The 14755-nt window shown below is 35.5% G+C and overlaps 1 protein-coding gene across 49 annotated transcripts in view; it reads right to left on the minus strand.

Annotated features, from left to right (window-relative positions):
- CLASP2 (cytoplasmic linker associated protein 2) overlaps positions 1-14755 on the minus strand; it is a 322288-nt gene that overhangs the window by 169622 nt on the left and 137911 nt on the right. For all 49 annotated transcript variants that reach the window (XM_087945672.1, XM_087945669.1, XM_087945644.1 and 46 more), the window contains 3 exons: positions 5608-5687; positions 440-532; positions 183-328 (listed from right to left, as the gene is read on the minus strand). In XM_087945672.1, the coding sequence (XP_087801798.1) occupies positions 183-328; positions 440-532; positions 5608-5687 (319 nt within the window). The remainder of the gene's footprint in view (positions 1-182; positions 329-439; positions 533-5607; positions 5688-14755) is intronic.

Genomic DNA, 14755 nt, shown 5'->3' on the forward strand with positions numbered 1-14755 from the left:
AAGGTCTTTTGAATGCTGATGTTAATTCAAAGCATTTTTAAGCAAATAGTCATAAATCAAGGACTAACTGTATAGAAATTTAAAAAAAAAAAAAACCAAGGCACATCTGGCATATTTCCAACAGGACTCTCAATACTCAGTTAAATTCAGCAAGGCACTTCGTTTTCTTGATCTATACTTACGCTACTGTGATGCATGCTTCTCTAACCACCTGTGATCTGAGATCTTTAGCAGATAATTTAAATGCTCCATCCAACAGTCGTAAATGCTGGAAAAAGCCATCATATTGCGCAGCTCCAGCAACAAGTAATGACCTGACCTTCTTAAGCTGGGGTAGTGAAAGAGCAAATAAGAATATTAACTTTTCTAAATGCAAATATGCTGCAATGAATTATATAATCACATTTAAAAATATGTAAAATTTAAAAAATAGATGTACCGCATTAGTGCGCTGATCCCAATCATGTTTATCATCTGACAAGATTTCCCTGATTTTATTTAGTGTTTCTTCAAGTTCACGACTAGAATATATCTGAAAAAGAAACTTCCAGTCAAATCCATTATCTTGCCCAGTAAATAATTGAAAAAAAAATTAAGTAGCTAGGTAAGACTGTCTTCTATAGCTAGTGCAGCAGTTGTGACTTCTATTTTGCAGGATGGCTTGTTAATTGGAGGTGCCCAATGTAACACTCTTACATTTCCATGAACTCTCTTAGCATGAAGAGATTTCATGATTAGCAAAGGTTAATTATTTGCTAATAGCTTTGATAATTCCTTCTCAACTATGAATCAATTAATGTGAAATGCAATGTCATAAATGAGGGAAAGCAATGGGAAATGAATCTGGTTTTTTGGTACAGCACAGGGATTTTAAGAAAAATAAATGGATATTGATAAGAAAATATAACAAAGCGGTTCATATATTTTTAGAATGTAGAACTAAATCATAAGAAAACAGTGTAAATGTTAAGCAAGATTATATCATTTTTCAACAATAAACGTACAATGAAATGAGCACTGATGGAAAGATAATAATTCTGTTTCAGTAAATACCCAAGAAGACTGGAAGTAGTGCATAAAAATATAAAATGCACAAAATATTCTGGGATACTGAATTACTTAACACAAAACAATTGTGAAAAGTCAATAATCACAGTTGTGATAAAAATGTTGACTTCATAACTTTATATATTATATAAAAGCCAACTTGCTTATATTGCAATAGCCCAGAGAGGACAACCTAATAATACAAGAGCATATATTAACATAGCAAAATAACTCTTAAGTAGTTTTTAAATTATTATATACTATAGAAATGTGATGTCTGGAAAGTTATTCAAACATCGTATCATTTTCATGTTTACCATATAATAAAACTCTATAGGTAAAAATAAATTACTTTGCAATTATGTTAGAGAAATTATATTACTGCCTGAATTTCTTTAAATTATATAATCCTTAAATTTTGATGTAAGGAAAAAGACCTGGAAGATCAAACCTAGAAAAAAAGATCTGTGGACTAGTGCATTCCAGGGGAAATTGAGACTAATATGAACAGTGCCGTTACTGTTGATGAACTGGATAAACCCCTACCCTCCCATCCTAAAAAAAGGGGGCTTCTGAATGTGCAGTCTCTGAGACACAGTGGTCAGTTATGAAGGACAAAAGACTTCTCTCAACCTTGTAAATTACTTGTTACTGAGGCACAATGCGGATATACTTTTAGTCTTAGCAATTAAACTAGATTTTTAGAACTGAAAACAAGTAAAGCCTTTGCTCTGTTGTGCCTCCTCACCTACTAGATCAGTGGTTCCCAAAGTGAGAGGTACCGGCCCTAGGGGGTGGTGGGATGCCTTGGGGGGAGCTAAGAGGCAGGGGGCTGGCAGGGGGCGCTAAGAGGGGGTGGGGGCGCTGGAGTGGGCCCCTTGCAGGGCGCAATCCAAGGGTGGGATTCTACTGGTTCATTACCATTCCCGATAGTTTGGAGAACCGGTAAAATGGGCCCCTGGCTGGCCCTGCTCCTCTCCGCCCGCTCCTCCGTTCCCTGCCCAGTCAGTCCTTATTGCACATGCGCGACATTGCGCGCATGCACAACAATTGCTGACGGCCATAGCAGTGCGTTGGAGAAGTGGAACAAGTAAAGCCGGAGGTCGGTAATTTTTGCTGCAAAAAGTATCCAGACACCATGTGCTTTTTTCGGTGCAGCTGGAATCCAGCTACACCAAAAAAACACGCAGCATCTGGAGGTTTTTTGCAGCAAAAATTACTGACTTCCAGCTTTGCTCTGCTTCTCCAAAGCACCACCGCTGCCTCGTTCTAGTCACCAGTCATGCAGGCTCACCCCATTGACTGCTGCACCACTCCGCTCGGACTTGCTTGTGCAAGTCCCGCCGGTGCAGCGGGCTCAATGGGGTGAACCTGCAGGGTCACACCTAGAATGCAGCCACAGCGGCACGTTGGAAAAGCAGAGCAAAGCCAGAGGTCGGCAATTTTCACTGCAAAAAATCTCCAGCCGCTGCATGTTTTTTTCGGTGCAGTTGGACTCCAGAGAGAGAGAAAAAAGAAAGAGAGAGAGAAGGAAAGACAGAGGAAGAGAGAGAGGAGGAAAGAGAGAAGGAACAGACAAGAAAGTAAAGAAAGAAAAGGGAGAGAAAAAGGAAGAGAAAGGAAAAAAGGGATAGACAAAGAAAGAGGGGGGATGGAAGGAAGGGACAGAAAGAAAGAGAGAGAAGAGAGAGAGGGGGAATGAAAGAGAAAGAAAGAGGGCGGAGAAAGTGAATGGGATATGGAGGGAGGGAGAGGGAAAAAGAGAGAGAGAGAAGGAAGAGACAAGAAATTAAAGAGAAAGGGGAAAGAAAAAGGGAGAGAGAAAGAAAGAAAAAGGATAGACAAAGAAAGAGGGGAGAGGTGGAAGGAAGGGACAGAAAGAAAAAGAAAAAGAAAGAAAGAAAGAAAGAAAGAAAGAAAGAAAGAAAGAAAGAAAGAAAGAAAGAAAGGAAGGAAGGAAGGAAGGAAGGAAGGAAGGAAGGAAGGAAGGGAGGGAGGAGAAAGTGAATGAGATATCTAGTCCAACCACCTGCTCGAACAGGGTTAGGAGTGTGTGTGTGTGTGCGTGTGCGTGTGTGTGTGTGTGTGCATGGCTGTCAAAACTCCAAAAACAGGTCAAGTAGCTCTGGTGAGGTCAGTCATAAATTAGAACACTTACTAAGCAACCGGCCATTAAGCGAGGACCACTTATATTTGGTTTGCCAATCACATGACCACCAAACCACGCCCATCCAGTCACATGACACCAAGCCACGCCCATAAATTAGGCCATGCCCACAGAACCAGTTGTTAAGAAATTTGAATCCCACCCCTGGGTGGGGGTCACTGAGGATGAGTTTATACCACCAAGGGGGTGGTGGACTGAAAAAGTTTGGGAACCACTGTAACTAGATCAATGGAAATTCTTGGAGCTTCCCTAACCTGACTGCACTGAATAGCCAGAATTAGTCCAAAGTCTTTAGTCCTATTTAAATGTCTCTGGCCTGAAAATGGCATTTTTTCTTGTGCTAATATTTAACTGCTAGTTTTAAACTTCAAAATGTGATAAATAATAGCTTTAAGTTCTGATTTTAGATAAGTGTTATCCTGTTTCTCATGAATCAGGGAGCCATCATTTCTGTTTGGCTTTTGAATCAAAGCATCTTTTTTTGGACATTGTCCCTTTCCCATGAGGTCAGACAAGTATTCCTAGTTCCACTTTTAAATTTTAAAAGTTAAAAAAAACAAAACACCCCCCTGAGTCCGGTTTTAAAATTTAAGTTCAAAAGAATGGTAGAAAACGTTTGGGGCATGGTTCTGTTCTGCAGAAGTGTTCCAAGCTTTTCAACAACAAAGCAAATAAAACAATCTTCATTTTTTTTCTCAGACTAAGAATTTGTGACAGGAGCAAGGATAGTCCATCAGCTTTGTAGCTCATCATTTTTAGAGGGTGAAAATTTCAAATACCTATGTAAAAGTACAAACATAATATGTATCATTTACCTTTATACAGGTAGTCCTTGATTTATGACAATTGTGTCCAAAATTTCTGTTGCTAAGCCAGGCATTTGTTAAATGAGTTTTGCCCCATTTTACAACCTTTCTTGCAACAGTTGTTCAGTGAATTACTGCAGTTCTTAGCAACACAGCTGTTATGTGAATCTGGCTTCCCTATTGACTTTGCTTGTCAGATGATTACAAAAGGTGATCATATAACCCCAGGACACTGCAACAAAATATGTATCCGTTGAAAAGTATCAGAATTTTGATTACGTGACTGTGGTGATGTTGCAATTGTTGTAAATATTGAAAATGGTTGTAAATCACTTTTTTCAGTAATGTTGTAAATTCAAATGGTCACTAAATGAACTGCTGTAAGTCGAGGACCACCAAAGCAGTTTTTTTGTTTTTAGGTATATTACGGTGACAAAAATAATAGAGTGAGAACTGTTTACAGTAACCCTATAATGTATATTCTGGGGTTGTTTTATTTCCACATCTCAAACTTCATGGTCCAATGTTTCTGTTGGCAATGAACAGCAAATCTAAAAATAACTAATCAAGGATGCAGGCTTTAGAAAGATTAAAACAGTAAAACCTACAATAAACGAGTGTATGTACTCTCCCGGTACTTGCACTAAGATAAATGATGGTATTGAATGAATTTGAAGTATAACTTACTTTTTCGAGCTCTGGATACTTCGTGTGATAAATACACTTTGATGATATTGATACTGTATTTATAGTGTACAATATTTGCTTATGGTATGGAGTATTTGTTCTGGTGCTAAGCCCACACTATCCAAAACAGTCACTAGATTTGGAATGCTTAATGGCTTAATATGTCATTGTATCTTATTGAATGCACTGTGGTTAAGAAAACTGTCTGTCAGCCTTCAAGAAGCCTTCTTCTGCTTATCTTTCCGGCTGCCATAGAAACAGGGTGGGGGGAGGGAAGAATAATTGGACCACTGCGGGGGGAGAGTGCTGGAGGCTTGAGATGGTGAAATGTAAAACTTGGGATGTTTTCTTGACTATGCTTACTTATTTACTGCACAGCTGTAGCCTCTTATCTATTCAGGCCAAGGTCAACCGTCCTGGTGTACTAGAGCTCTCAAACACCACCTGAAGATGCCCCACATGACATTATACATCTCAGATTGGATGGCCAGTTTGAACTATTGGGGGTGGGAACTCTGGCATAACTTTGTATATGTGATTTTCATGCCTATTGCCTCAGATCTTCTATTCTTCTGATGCTACCATATTAATTTTCAATAAAAGTCATTTTCTCTAAAACAATGGAGTCTAAGGTTTTCTTTCTTGGATTTTGAATGGAGCCTCACCTGACACTGTGGTTTAGCCATGGCCAATCTATACATTCTTCAAATGGTAAAAAACAGAATTAGCAAGTTTTGGGTGATGCCACAATTATGGAATCATACAGGAGCCATGGTGGTGTAGTGGTTAGAATATAGTAATCTAAGCTAATTCTGCCCAGAGCCTGGAGTTTGATCCTGACTGGTTCAAAGTTAACTCAGCCTTCCATCCTTCAGAGGTCAGTAAAACACAGCATTTTACCTGTACAGTAGGAACATCTGTAAATGCCTTTATGAAATCATCTTCATCAACAGCACCAGCTCCTCCTTCCTTGGTAGTGCCTGTAAGCAATAAAAGTTATCATAGCCAAGATTTTAAATGAGGTTGAACTAAAAAAGAGGAATCACACCAATCAAGTTATCTTGGCTATAGGGTATTTTTTTTAGCATTTACAAGAATAACTTGAGTTTTTAATGAAAATCTTCATACAAGGTGGTATGTTTGTGCACCAAGAAAAACTGAATGTTGGGTCCATACATCATTTTAGTAATTTGCATCATTTCTGCTACCCATGCCACTAGTCACCTATACAATGTTCATGCTTAAATGTGAATGAAGCAACACAAAGGAAAGCATCCATAGCTATAAGGAATTTTTAAAAAGTCTAGTATCAGAGTCATCACAAAATGAACACAATGTTTTTTAATAAAATGCAAAATATCTAGAAATATTGTAAGAAGGTTAAAGAAATTTCAATCATTCACAAGAGGTCAACAAATTGAATACAATAGTGCAATTAGGGTGAAACTGAAAAACAAATATTTTTTTCATAGGCGAAAATAATACAGGTAGTCCTTGACTTATGCTTGACTCCCAAATTTCTGTTGCTATGTAACAGTTGTTAAATGAATTTTGCGCCATTTTACAACCTTTCTTGCCACAGTTGTAAAATGAATTGCTGTAGTTGTTAAATTAACAATATGGTTATTAAGTGAGTCTGGCTTTCCCATTGAGTTTTTGTCAGAAATTGCAAAAGATAATCACTGACCTTGGCACACTGCAACTGTTATAAATAGATGCCAGTTGCCAGGCTTCTGAATTTTGATCATGTGATCACAGGGATATAGCAATGGTCAAAAGTGTGAATGGTCATAGGTCACTTTTTTCAGTGTCATTATAACTCTAAATGGTCACTAAATGAATGGTTGTAAGTTGAGGACTATCTATAAGCAAACTGAACAGCAATAAGTACAAAAAGCTTGGTTAAATGATTATAGTTGTTCCAAAGCTGCTTTTCCAAGAGGCAACTGGATGTTCTTGTTTTTCTTTGAAGATATTTTTGCTTCTCATCCAAGAAGCTTCTTCAGCTGTGACTGGATGGTGGGGAATAGAAGGATTTTTATTCTGAGGGCTGGGTTTGAACAGCAGCGGAAAGACGGCTTTCTCGGAACTCTGGTGAAAGCCGCCAATACCCCTGCAGCTGGACTGTCACAGTGGACCCAAACGGTCCCGAGAGACGGTAAGTGGAAGGAGCACATCCTGTCAATCCCAGGGACATCACAAAGTCCCTAGTTGATCCAGGAAAGCCCCCTGGTGGGAAGCGGCCATTAATCCTGAGCCGCTAAGAAGCTGTGCCAGCCCCGGAACGGAAGAAGACCAGAAGAAGGTTTGTCAGTTTGAGTGAGAAATTCCTTTTTTCTAAAAAAAAAGATAGAAGAGTACCCTAAAGTGAAAGAATTACTAAAGAAAGAAAGAAGACAGAAAAGTTAAGGGTAGCAGCAAGATGTACGGGGAGCTGTCAAACTTTATCTGGACTTTTTATTTTCTTGGGGGAAAAAAAGAATACTTTGTGTGCTTCTTTGCTTTGACTAACTGGACTGGACTGGACTTTAAAATAATAATTTAAGAAAAAAATTGAACTTTGTTTTTAAGTTTAAAACCTCCGGAGTACTTTGTTTCTTTTGACTCCTATTTACTTTCACTTTTTTTTTTTTTTTTTTTACTTTCAACGTGTTTTAATTTTGGAAAATTCTCTAGAAGATGCATTCTTAAAAGCAAGCCCCCTCTTTCTTTCTTTGCTGGGGTGGTTCAGTTTGAGGGTCCTCTGAGGGACTATCTAAGCCGATGATGGGTGCAGCTTCTCCGGCCAGGCAGATGGAAAGACAGAGAGCTTACTTTCACTTTTTAAGCTACAGGGATACAGTGTAACCAGGATATAAGTGTAAGGAAAGCTAAGTAACACTGCCATCTAGAGATCACAGAAAGTATATTTAAGAACAGAAGACTTTAAAGATTAAGCTATTTTGACTTCAGGTTGTTTAGAAGTGGAGAAAGATGAGTGAGCACTGAAAACAGGTGCTGCTCCCATACAGCTTGTACACAACTGGAAAGTTGAATAAGATAAAGGAAAAGAAAAAAACACTGTGACCTTGGATAATATATATGCTTTGGATTCTGGCTTTCTGGGCTTTCTGGATGTTACACTGAGACTTTGGTTTATTTTGTGACGTTGATTTATAAATTACAGCTGGTATTATTCCACCTTTTTTTCCCCTGCTGGTGCGTATGCTGTGCCTCTTTTTCTGTATTCCAGTCTCTCAATTTGGATTAATTTTGGAATTTTGGTTTTTCTTTTTCTCTTCTTCTTTTTTCCTTTTCCATTTTTTTTTCTTTTTCCTCATCAATAGCTTGACTAACAAGTGGATATGGCATCTGTGGGTTTTCTTTTTCTTTTTTCCTCTTTTTTGTTTTTTCCTCTTCCTTTCCTCTTCTATTTTGAAGTGGATGGATTTGTATTTTCTTTTCTTTTTCTCTTTTTTGGAAATTTTTCTTTTTACATCAGATTTTTTTAATTTTATACACTTTTACTTTATCTCCTTTCTAGATTTATAGTTTCCCTTCCTGTTTTTGGATCCTTTATCTCCATTTTTTCTTGATAAAGTTGGATTAAGATAGAGAAGAACCTGAAGATTTATTTTTATTTTTCTTGGGCCTTTGCAAATGGATTACAATTTGATTTGATATGAGAAAGATAACTGCTACTGGATCATCAATTCCTACATCCTCATCCTTGAACCCAGCTGGTCAATGATCTATTGCAACTATGCTTCGGCAAGAGAAAGAAAAAGAGAAAGAAGTCTCAATGTAGGAAATAAAGTCAATGACTGAAGTAACACAAGATCAAGAGAAGCGTACAGAGGACAGAATTGAAAAGTTGGAGGAAAGGATGGAAAAGATGGAAGGAAATATACAACAGGTGTTAACGATATATGGAGAAAAAATACAGAAGATGGAAGAAAGAGGTGATAAAACAGATAAGAAAGTAGGAGAAATAGATAATAGATTGACAATAGTTGAAAGTGAAAAAGGGAAAGATTCAATATTTTGGGAGATGGATAAGGCTGATTTTTATCTAAGATTTCAAAATATTGAGGAGGAAAAGGGAAAAAACTTCACAGAAATTATGACAGAAATTTTGGCAGGACCTTTGGAGATAACTAAAGAAAAAATGATGGATGGAAGGGATGAAATATATTGAGTATATACGAGATATGTGATAATAAATAAATTACCCAGAGAAGTACATGTGAGATTCACTAAGAAAACAATGAGAACAGAGATACTACAGAAAGCAAGAGATGACACATTGAAGTACAAGGGAAAGGAAATCATAGCACTGAAACAAATTCCAAGCAAAGGAAGAGATATAAGAGATTACCAATTTCTGACAAAGACTTTAATTAAGGAAGAAGTGAATTACAGATGGTTGATCCATGAAGGATTGACATTTATTTGGCAAGAACAAAGACATAGAATAGATTCAATAGAGAGAGCAGAACTATTTTATAATGAATATTTTAGAGGAAGGAAGACGAGAAAGCAAGAGAAGATGAACTTAAAATACGAGCAGAGATAACAAGAGAAATGGAGAAGGAATGGGAAGAGGAAAAAGAAGAGGAAGAGGAAACAGTAGATGGTAAAGTGGCAACTAGACAACCAAAAGAACAAAGATCAACGAGAACAATAAATCCTACATATAAAGTATAAATAATGGAAGAGGAAAAGAAACTAATTTCTATAAATATAAATGGGTTAAATTCAGCCACTAAAAGGAAAAAATATTCCACAAACTAGAAACTATAATTTCTATACAAGAAGTACATATCAAAAAGCAGTATGCACATTTGTTGAATTGTTCTAGAATTGGCAACTTATACACATGGTTGGCACAACAAAACAAAAGAGGAGTTGTTTTATACATTAAAAATACAATTAAAGCCAAGTTAATCTACACAGATGAAGAAGGAAGAATGGTTGAAATAATAGATAACAACTCCAAGATACTCTTAATCGCAATATATGCACCAAATAATAAGCAAAATGAATTTTATAAGAAATTACATAAAAAATAATTGAATTGGAATATGATAAGATATGTATTCTTGGAAATTTTAATGCAATTGTAGATGTTGAACTGGACTATATAACACAGAAAATAAAAAAAAAACATTATCAAAATCGTTCCTTAAGATGGTAGAGGAATTGAGTATTAAAGATATATGGAGATAATTGAATGGCAAAAGTAGACAATTTACATTTTACTCAAATAGGCACTTATCATGGTCAAGAATAGATATGATTTGGATGTCAACAGACTTAATTCCTAACATGCAGGAAGCAAATATTAACATAAGCACTTGGGCTGACTATAATCCAATAAGAGTCAAATGGAAGGGCCAGAGGAAAAGATCAAGATGAACTTTGAATAATTCGATTTTGAAAGAAAAAGAATTTATTGATAATATAGAAAAAAATAGCCTTTTTCCTTAAGGAAAATAAATCAGAAACAACCTCACTACAAAATGTGTGGGACGCGACTTCCGGTTTGAACTTCTTTGGCGACAGACCAAAACCTCGTCTCTGCGAGGCTTCGATCCGTGCTCGCTGCTGGAGCGCCCCGAGCCAGCTGGTTTCGGGGCTAAGCCACCCCATAGAGGTGGTGAAGAGGGGGGAGACTGCCTGCAGGGTTGAGGAGAGCCACATCTCTCCTCCCCAGCTGGCCATTACTCCCTTTCCCGAAGGCGGTTGTAGCGGTGGTCAGAAATGGCCACCACAAAGAACTTGACCGGAAAAGAATGTGCAGGAGCAAGATAAGAAGAGAAAGTTTTGGTTGACCGGGTCAAACAGCAAAAGCAACAAATAAGGTACCCTGTAATTGAAACTATTAAAAAAAACAATAACATTGTTCCCTAAGAAGATTTTTAAGCTGCGAAGGAGAGAGAAAAGGGAAAAGATTTGGGGTTTTTTTTCTCCCTTTTCCTATACTGACAGCTAAGAGACTTAAGCAAGAAATTGGAAAAAAATCCACTTTGACATTAATAGGCATTTAATGCTGAAAATAAAAAGTCAAAGGGATAATAAAGATTTCTGGATAATCAAAAGCTTTTGAAAACAGGATAGGAGAGAAAAAGAATAAAAGGGCAGGATCTGGAAGGGAGGAGACTGCCTGGAATTAAAAAGAACTTACAGCAAAATCTCAACAAGACTTCCAAAAGATACATTTTAACTGAAATATCGCAACAAAAACCCCAGGAAGAGAAAGTGGAAAAATAAGAAGAAATAATTTGGGACTATTTGGATTATTTGATGATTTCTGGATTTTTGGTTATTGTATTTGAATGACTAAAATCAATCGGATGATTGTTTAAAACTGTTTAAAATGGCTCCACTTTTAGAAGAACTGAAAATGGAACTTAAAAAGTACAAAGAAGATGCACAAGAAGGGAGAGGTTCTTTTGGCTTCTTATTTCAGTTTTTAGAAATGGAGATTTGGAATTATGAGAAACAACAAGAAATGCCTGCAGAACAAGAAAATTGCGACAAAGAAGAAGCCATCTTTAATGAACAAGTAATCTTAGGTAGGGGAGAAAAAGGAAAGGGGAAAGAGAATGGAAAATTTAAGATTGGGAAAAACACCCCCCAAAAAAAATAGAGTGAAAAATAAGTATAAAATCAGAAAGCAACAGAAGAGGGAAATGCATAAGAGAGAATTAGAAGTAGAGAGACAAGGGGGTAAAAGGGGGAGGGAGAAGAAGAGAGGGAAGAAAGAAAGGAAAAGAAGTTATAAAGGACAGAAACAAAATATAGAGAAACAGGGCCTATTTAGAGATAATGGGTGAAAATTTAATGGAAAAAGGGATTCTGCAAAGGTACATAAGATAGTATTGTTATATTAGAAACAGAAATAATTTTAGAAAATATGAAACAATGTATGATTAAAATGTTTGATAAAATAGCTATCGTAATTCAGTGGAATGCTTGTCAATAAATAAATGTAACAAAATGAATATTTAATGATTTACAAAACATATGTGAAGAGAAATAAGGGAAAAAATAATTATGGAGATTATATGTGTCTTTAAGGAAGTATGATATTTAATTGAAAAGAAGTGTTAAAGATGTTAAGATTTTAATGATTATTAATGATAGAACTGAATTCGAATGGAATGATGGTTTATAATTACATATATTTATAATCCTTTTTTTTAAGAATATAGGGTGTATTATAAGAATGTACCAGCAGAATTCAATTGGAAGTTATGTATTATGTATTATATTGAAGGTCATAACCTTAAGGTATATATTGAAGTTTAAATAAGAGTTGAATGGATGTAATTAAAAGATATAAAGGTGTCATTCTCCAATTAGTAACTACAGGAGAAAATTTGTTTAATGAGAAAAGATAATATGAAATTGAAACAGAACAGACAAAAATATAAATAATGATTTGAATTGAGATGCGATAATCAAAATAAAATTGAGAAAATTAAAAGAGGGGAAAAACTATATAGAAAATGTAGAATAGTATCAGATACGGAATAGAATACAAAAAGGAGCATGAAATTGAGTTTTGTGTCTATATAAAGAAGTTCAACCCGGGACCATGCTATTTTCAAAAAAGATGTTTTACTTGTATTTTGTATGTGTGAAAACCCAAATAAAACTTTATTTTAAAAAAAATGTGTGGGATGCTATGAAAGCATATACTAGAGATGTGATTATAGCATATACAAGAAGAAGGAACATCAAAAAGAGACAAATACAACAGACCTTAGAAGGAGACTACAAGAAAATGGAGAAGGAGTTATGATTCTCACAACATAAAAACATTAAAAGTCAAATGGATATAATCAAACATAGAACAGGATTAATGGAAAAAGAGGAACAGGTGCAAAAGATTAGACGAGTCAAACAGAACTATTTTGAAAATGCAAACAAGCCAGATAAATGGTTAGCATATAAATTGAAGAAAGAAAAAGAACTAAAAAGAGAACCAGAACTAGTAGATGAAAATGGTATGTTATGTTATGGAAATGAAGAGAATAAAAAAATAGTGCAAGGATTTTATGAGAAACTATATGAAAATATATACAATATCAGAAAAGAAAGTTCAACAATATTTAAGAGAGGCAGGATTACCAAAAATATCTGATGAAGTAAAGACTATGTTAGATGAGAAAATAACAATGATGGAACTGACAGAAGCAATATACAGACAAAACACTGGAAAAGCTCCTGGCCCAGATGGGCTACCAGTTGAATAAGACAATACAACCGGATGGGCTACCAATTTTATAAGACAAAATACAGGAATCAATTTCTGTTATAATGCTTGAAGTACTGAATGAGGTTTTGATAAAAAAATAAAGTACCTGACTCATGGACAGAGGTATATATGACACTTATACCAAAAGAAGATACTGATCCCCAACAAATAAAAAATTACAGACCAATATCTTTGCTAAATGCTGACTACAAAATATTCGCCTCAATAATGGCAGAGTGACTTAAAAGATATTTAACTTATTTTATACACTTAGATCAAAATGGATTCCTGCCTAAGAGACAAATAAAAAACAGTATGAGGATAATTTTGAATACATCGGAATACTATGAAACTCATTCAGAGAAACAAATGGCATTGGTCTCTTTAGAAGCACAGAAAGCATTTGATAACGTGAATTAACAATTTATGTTGATGCAATTGGAGGAGATAGGTTTCAGAGATAGATTTATTAAAGCATTGAAGACGATATATAGTAAGCAAATAGCAAGAGTAATGATAAATGGAGAATTGAAAGAAAATACTAATATTCAAAAAGGAACTAGACAAGGCTGTCCGCTATCCCCACTGTTGTTTGTGTTAACTTTGGAAATATTGAACAGAAATATCAGGAAAAATGAAGAAATAAAGGGAATGAAAATAAAAAAGGAAGAGTATAAATTACAAGCCTTTGCAGATGATTTGGTTTTTATACTGGAAGAGCCATTGGAAACAGGGCCTAAGTTGATTGGAGAAATAGAGGAATTTTGCGAGGTAGCAGGGCTGAAAATAAATAAGGAAAAAACAAAGATGTTGGTGAAAAATATGACAGAAAAACAAAAGAAAAGATTAATGGACAAATTAAATATTCAAATTATAAATAAAGTGAAATACTTAGGGATATAGATGACAGCTAGATGTGGAACACTTAAAGAGGACAATTATGATAGATTGCAACAACAGATTGCGATAGATTTGGAAAAATTTACAACTATCCTTAACAGGTAGAATAGTGACAATTAAAATGAATATATTGCCAAAAATATTATATCTATTCTAGACGATTCTAATAAGACTGAAAAAAAATACTTTGAAGACTTAAATAAAATGTTGAAATTTATTTGGCAGGGAAAAAGACAAGAATTAAGATAACATTACTGCAGGATGCAAGAGTCAGAGGCGGCTTTGGACTACCCAATTGGGAATTATATAACCAGGCAACAATATTAATGTGGATGAAAGAATGGATTGCATTGAAAAATGTCAGATTGTTAATGTTAGAAGGGCATGACTTACAATTGGGGTGGCATGCATGTCTATGGTATAGAGAAAGTAGGGCACATGGGCACTTTAGGAGACATTATGTTAGGGATGCATTACTGGCAGTATGGGAAAAAATAAGGGAATATGAAAATACAGTCTGGTTGTCAACATTAGAGGCATTTACATATCCACGGGTTTTCAAAAAGGAACATATTATTAGATATGAAGAAATTTTAATTGAAAAGGGTGAACTCAAAACAAAGCAAGAACTGGAGTTACAAGGGATAAATATAGGATGGTATTCATATTTGCAAATACATACAAGGTATGAAAAAGATATTAAAATGGCTGGGAATTTTACAAGGAATTGATTGAATTAGACAAAATCTTAACATGCATTGAAGAGAAGTTGATTAAAAAACTATGGTTATTTACTAGGAGTGAATCTGGAGGATGAGCAAGTTAAAGAAACAATGATTGCATGGGGGAAAAAATTTGGTTATGGGATAGATTTGGATAAATGGCAAATATTATCAGGGGTGG

This window comes from Notechis scutatus, chromosome Z (genome assembly GCF_049901735.1).
Source record: "Notechis scutatus isolate UNSWTSFEM ecotype Mainland chromosome Z, rNotScu1.2, whole genome shotgun sequence".
In the NCBI taxonomy this organism is placed as follows: domain Eukaryota; kingdom Metazoa; phylum Chordata; class Lepidosauria; order Squamata; family Elapidae; genus Notechis; species Notechis scutatus.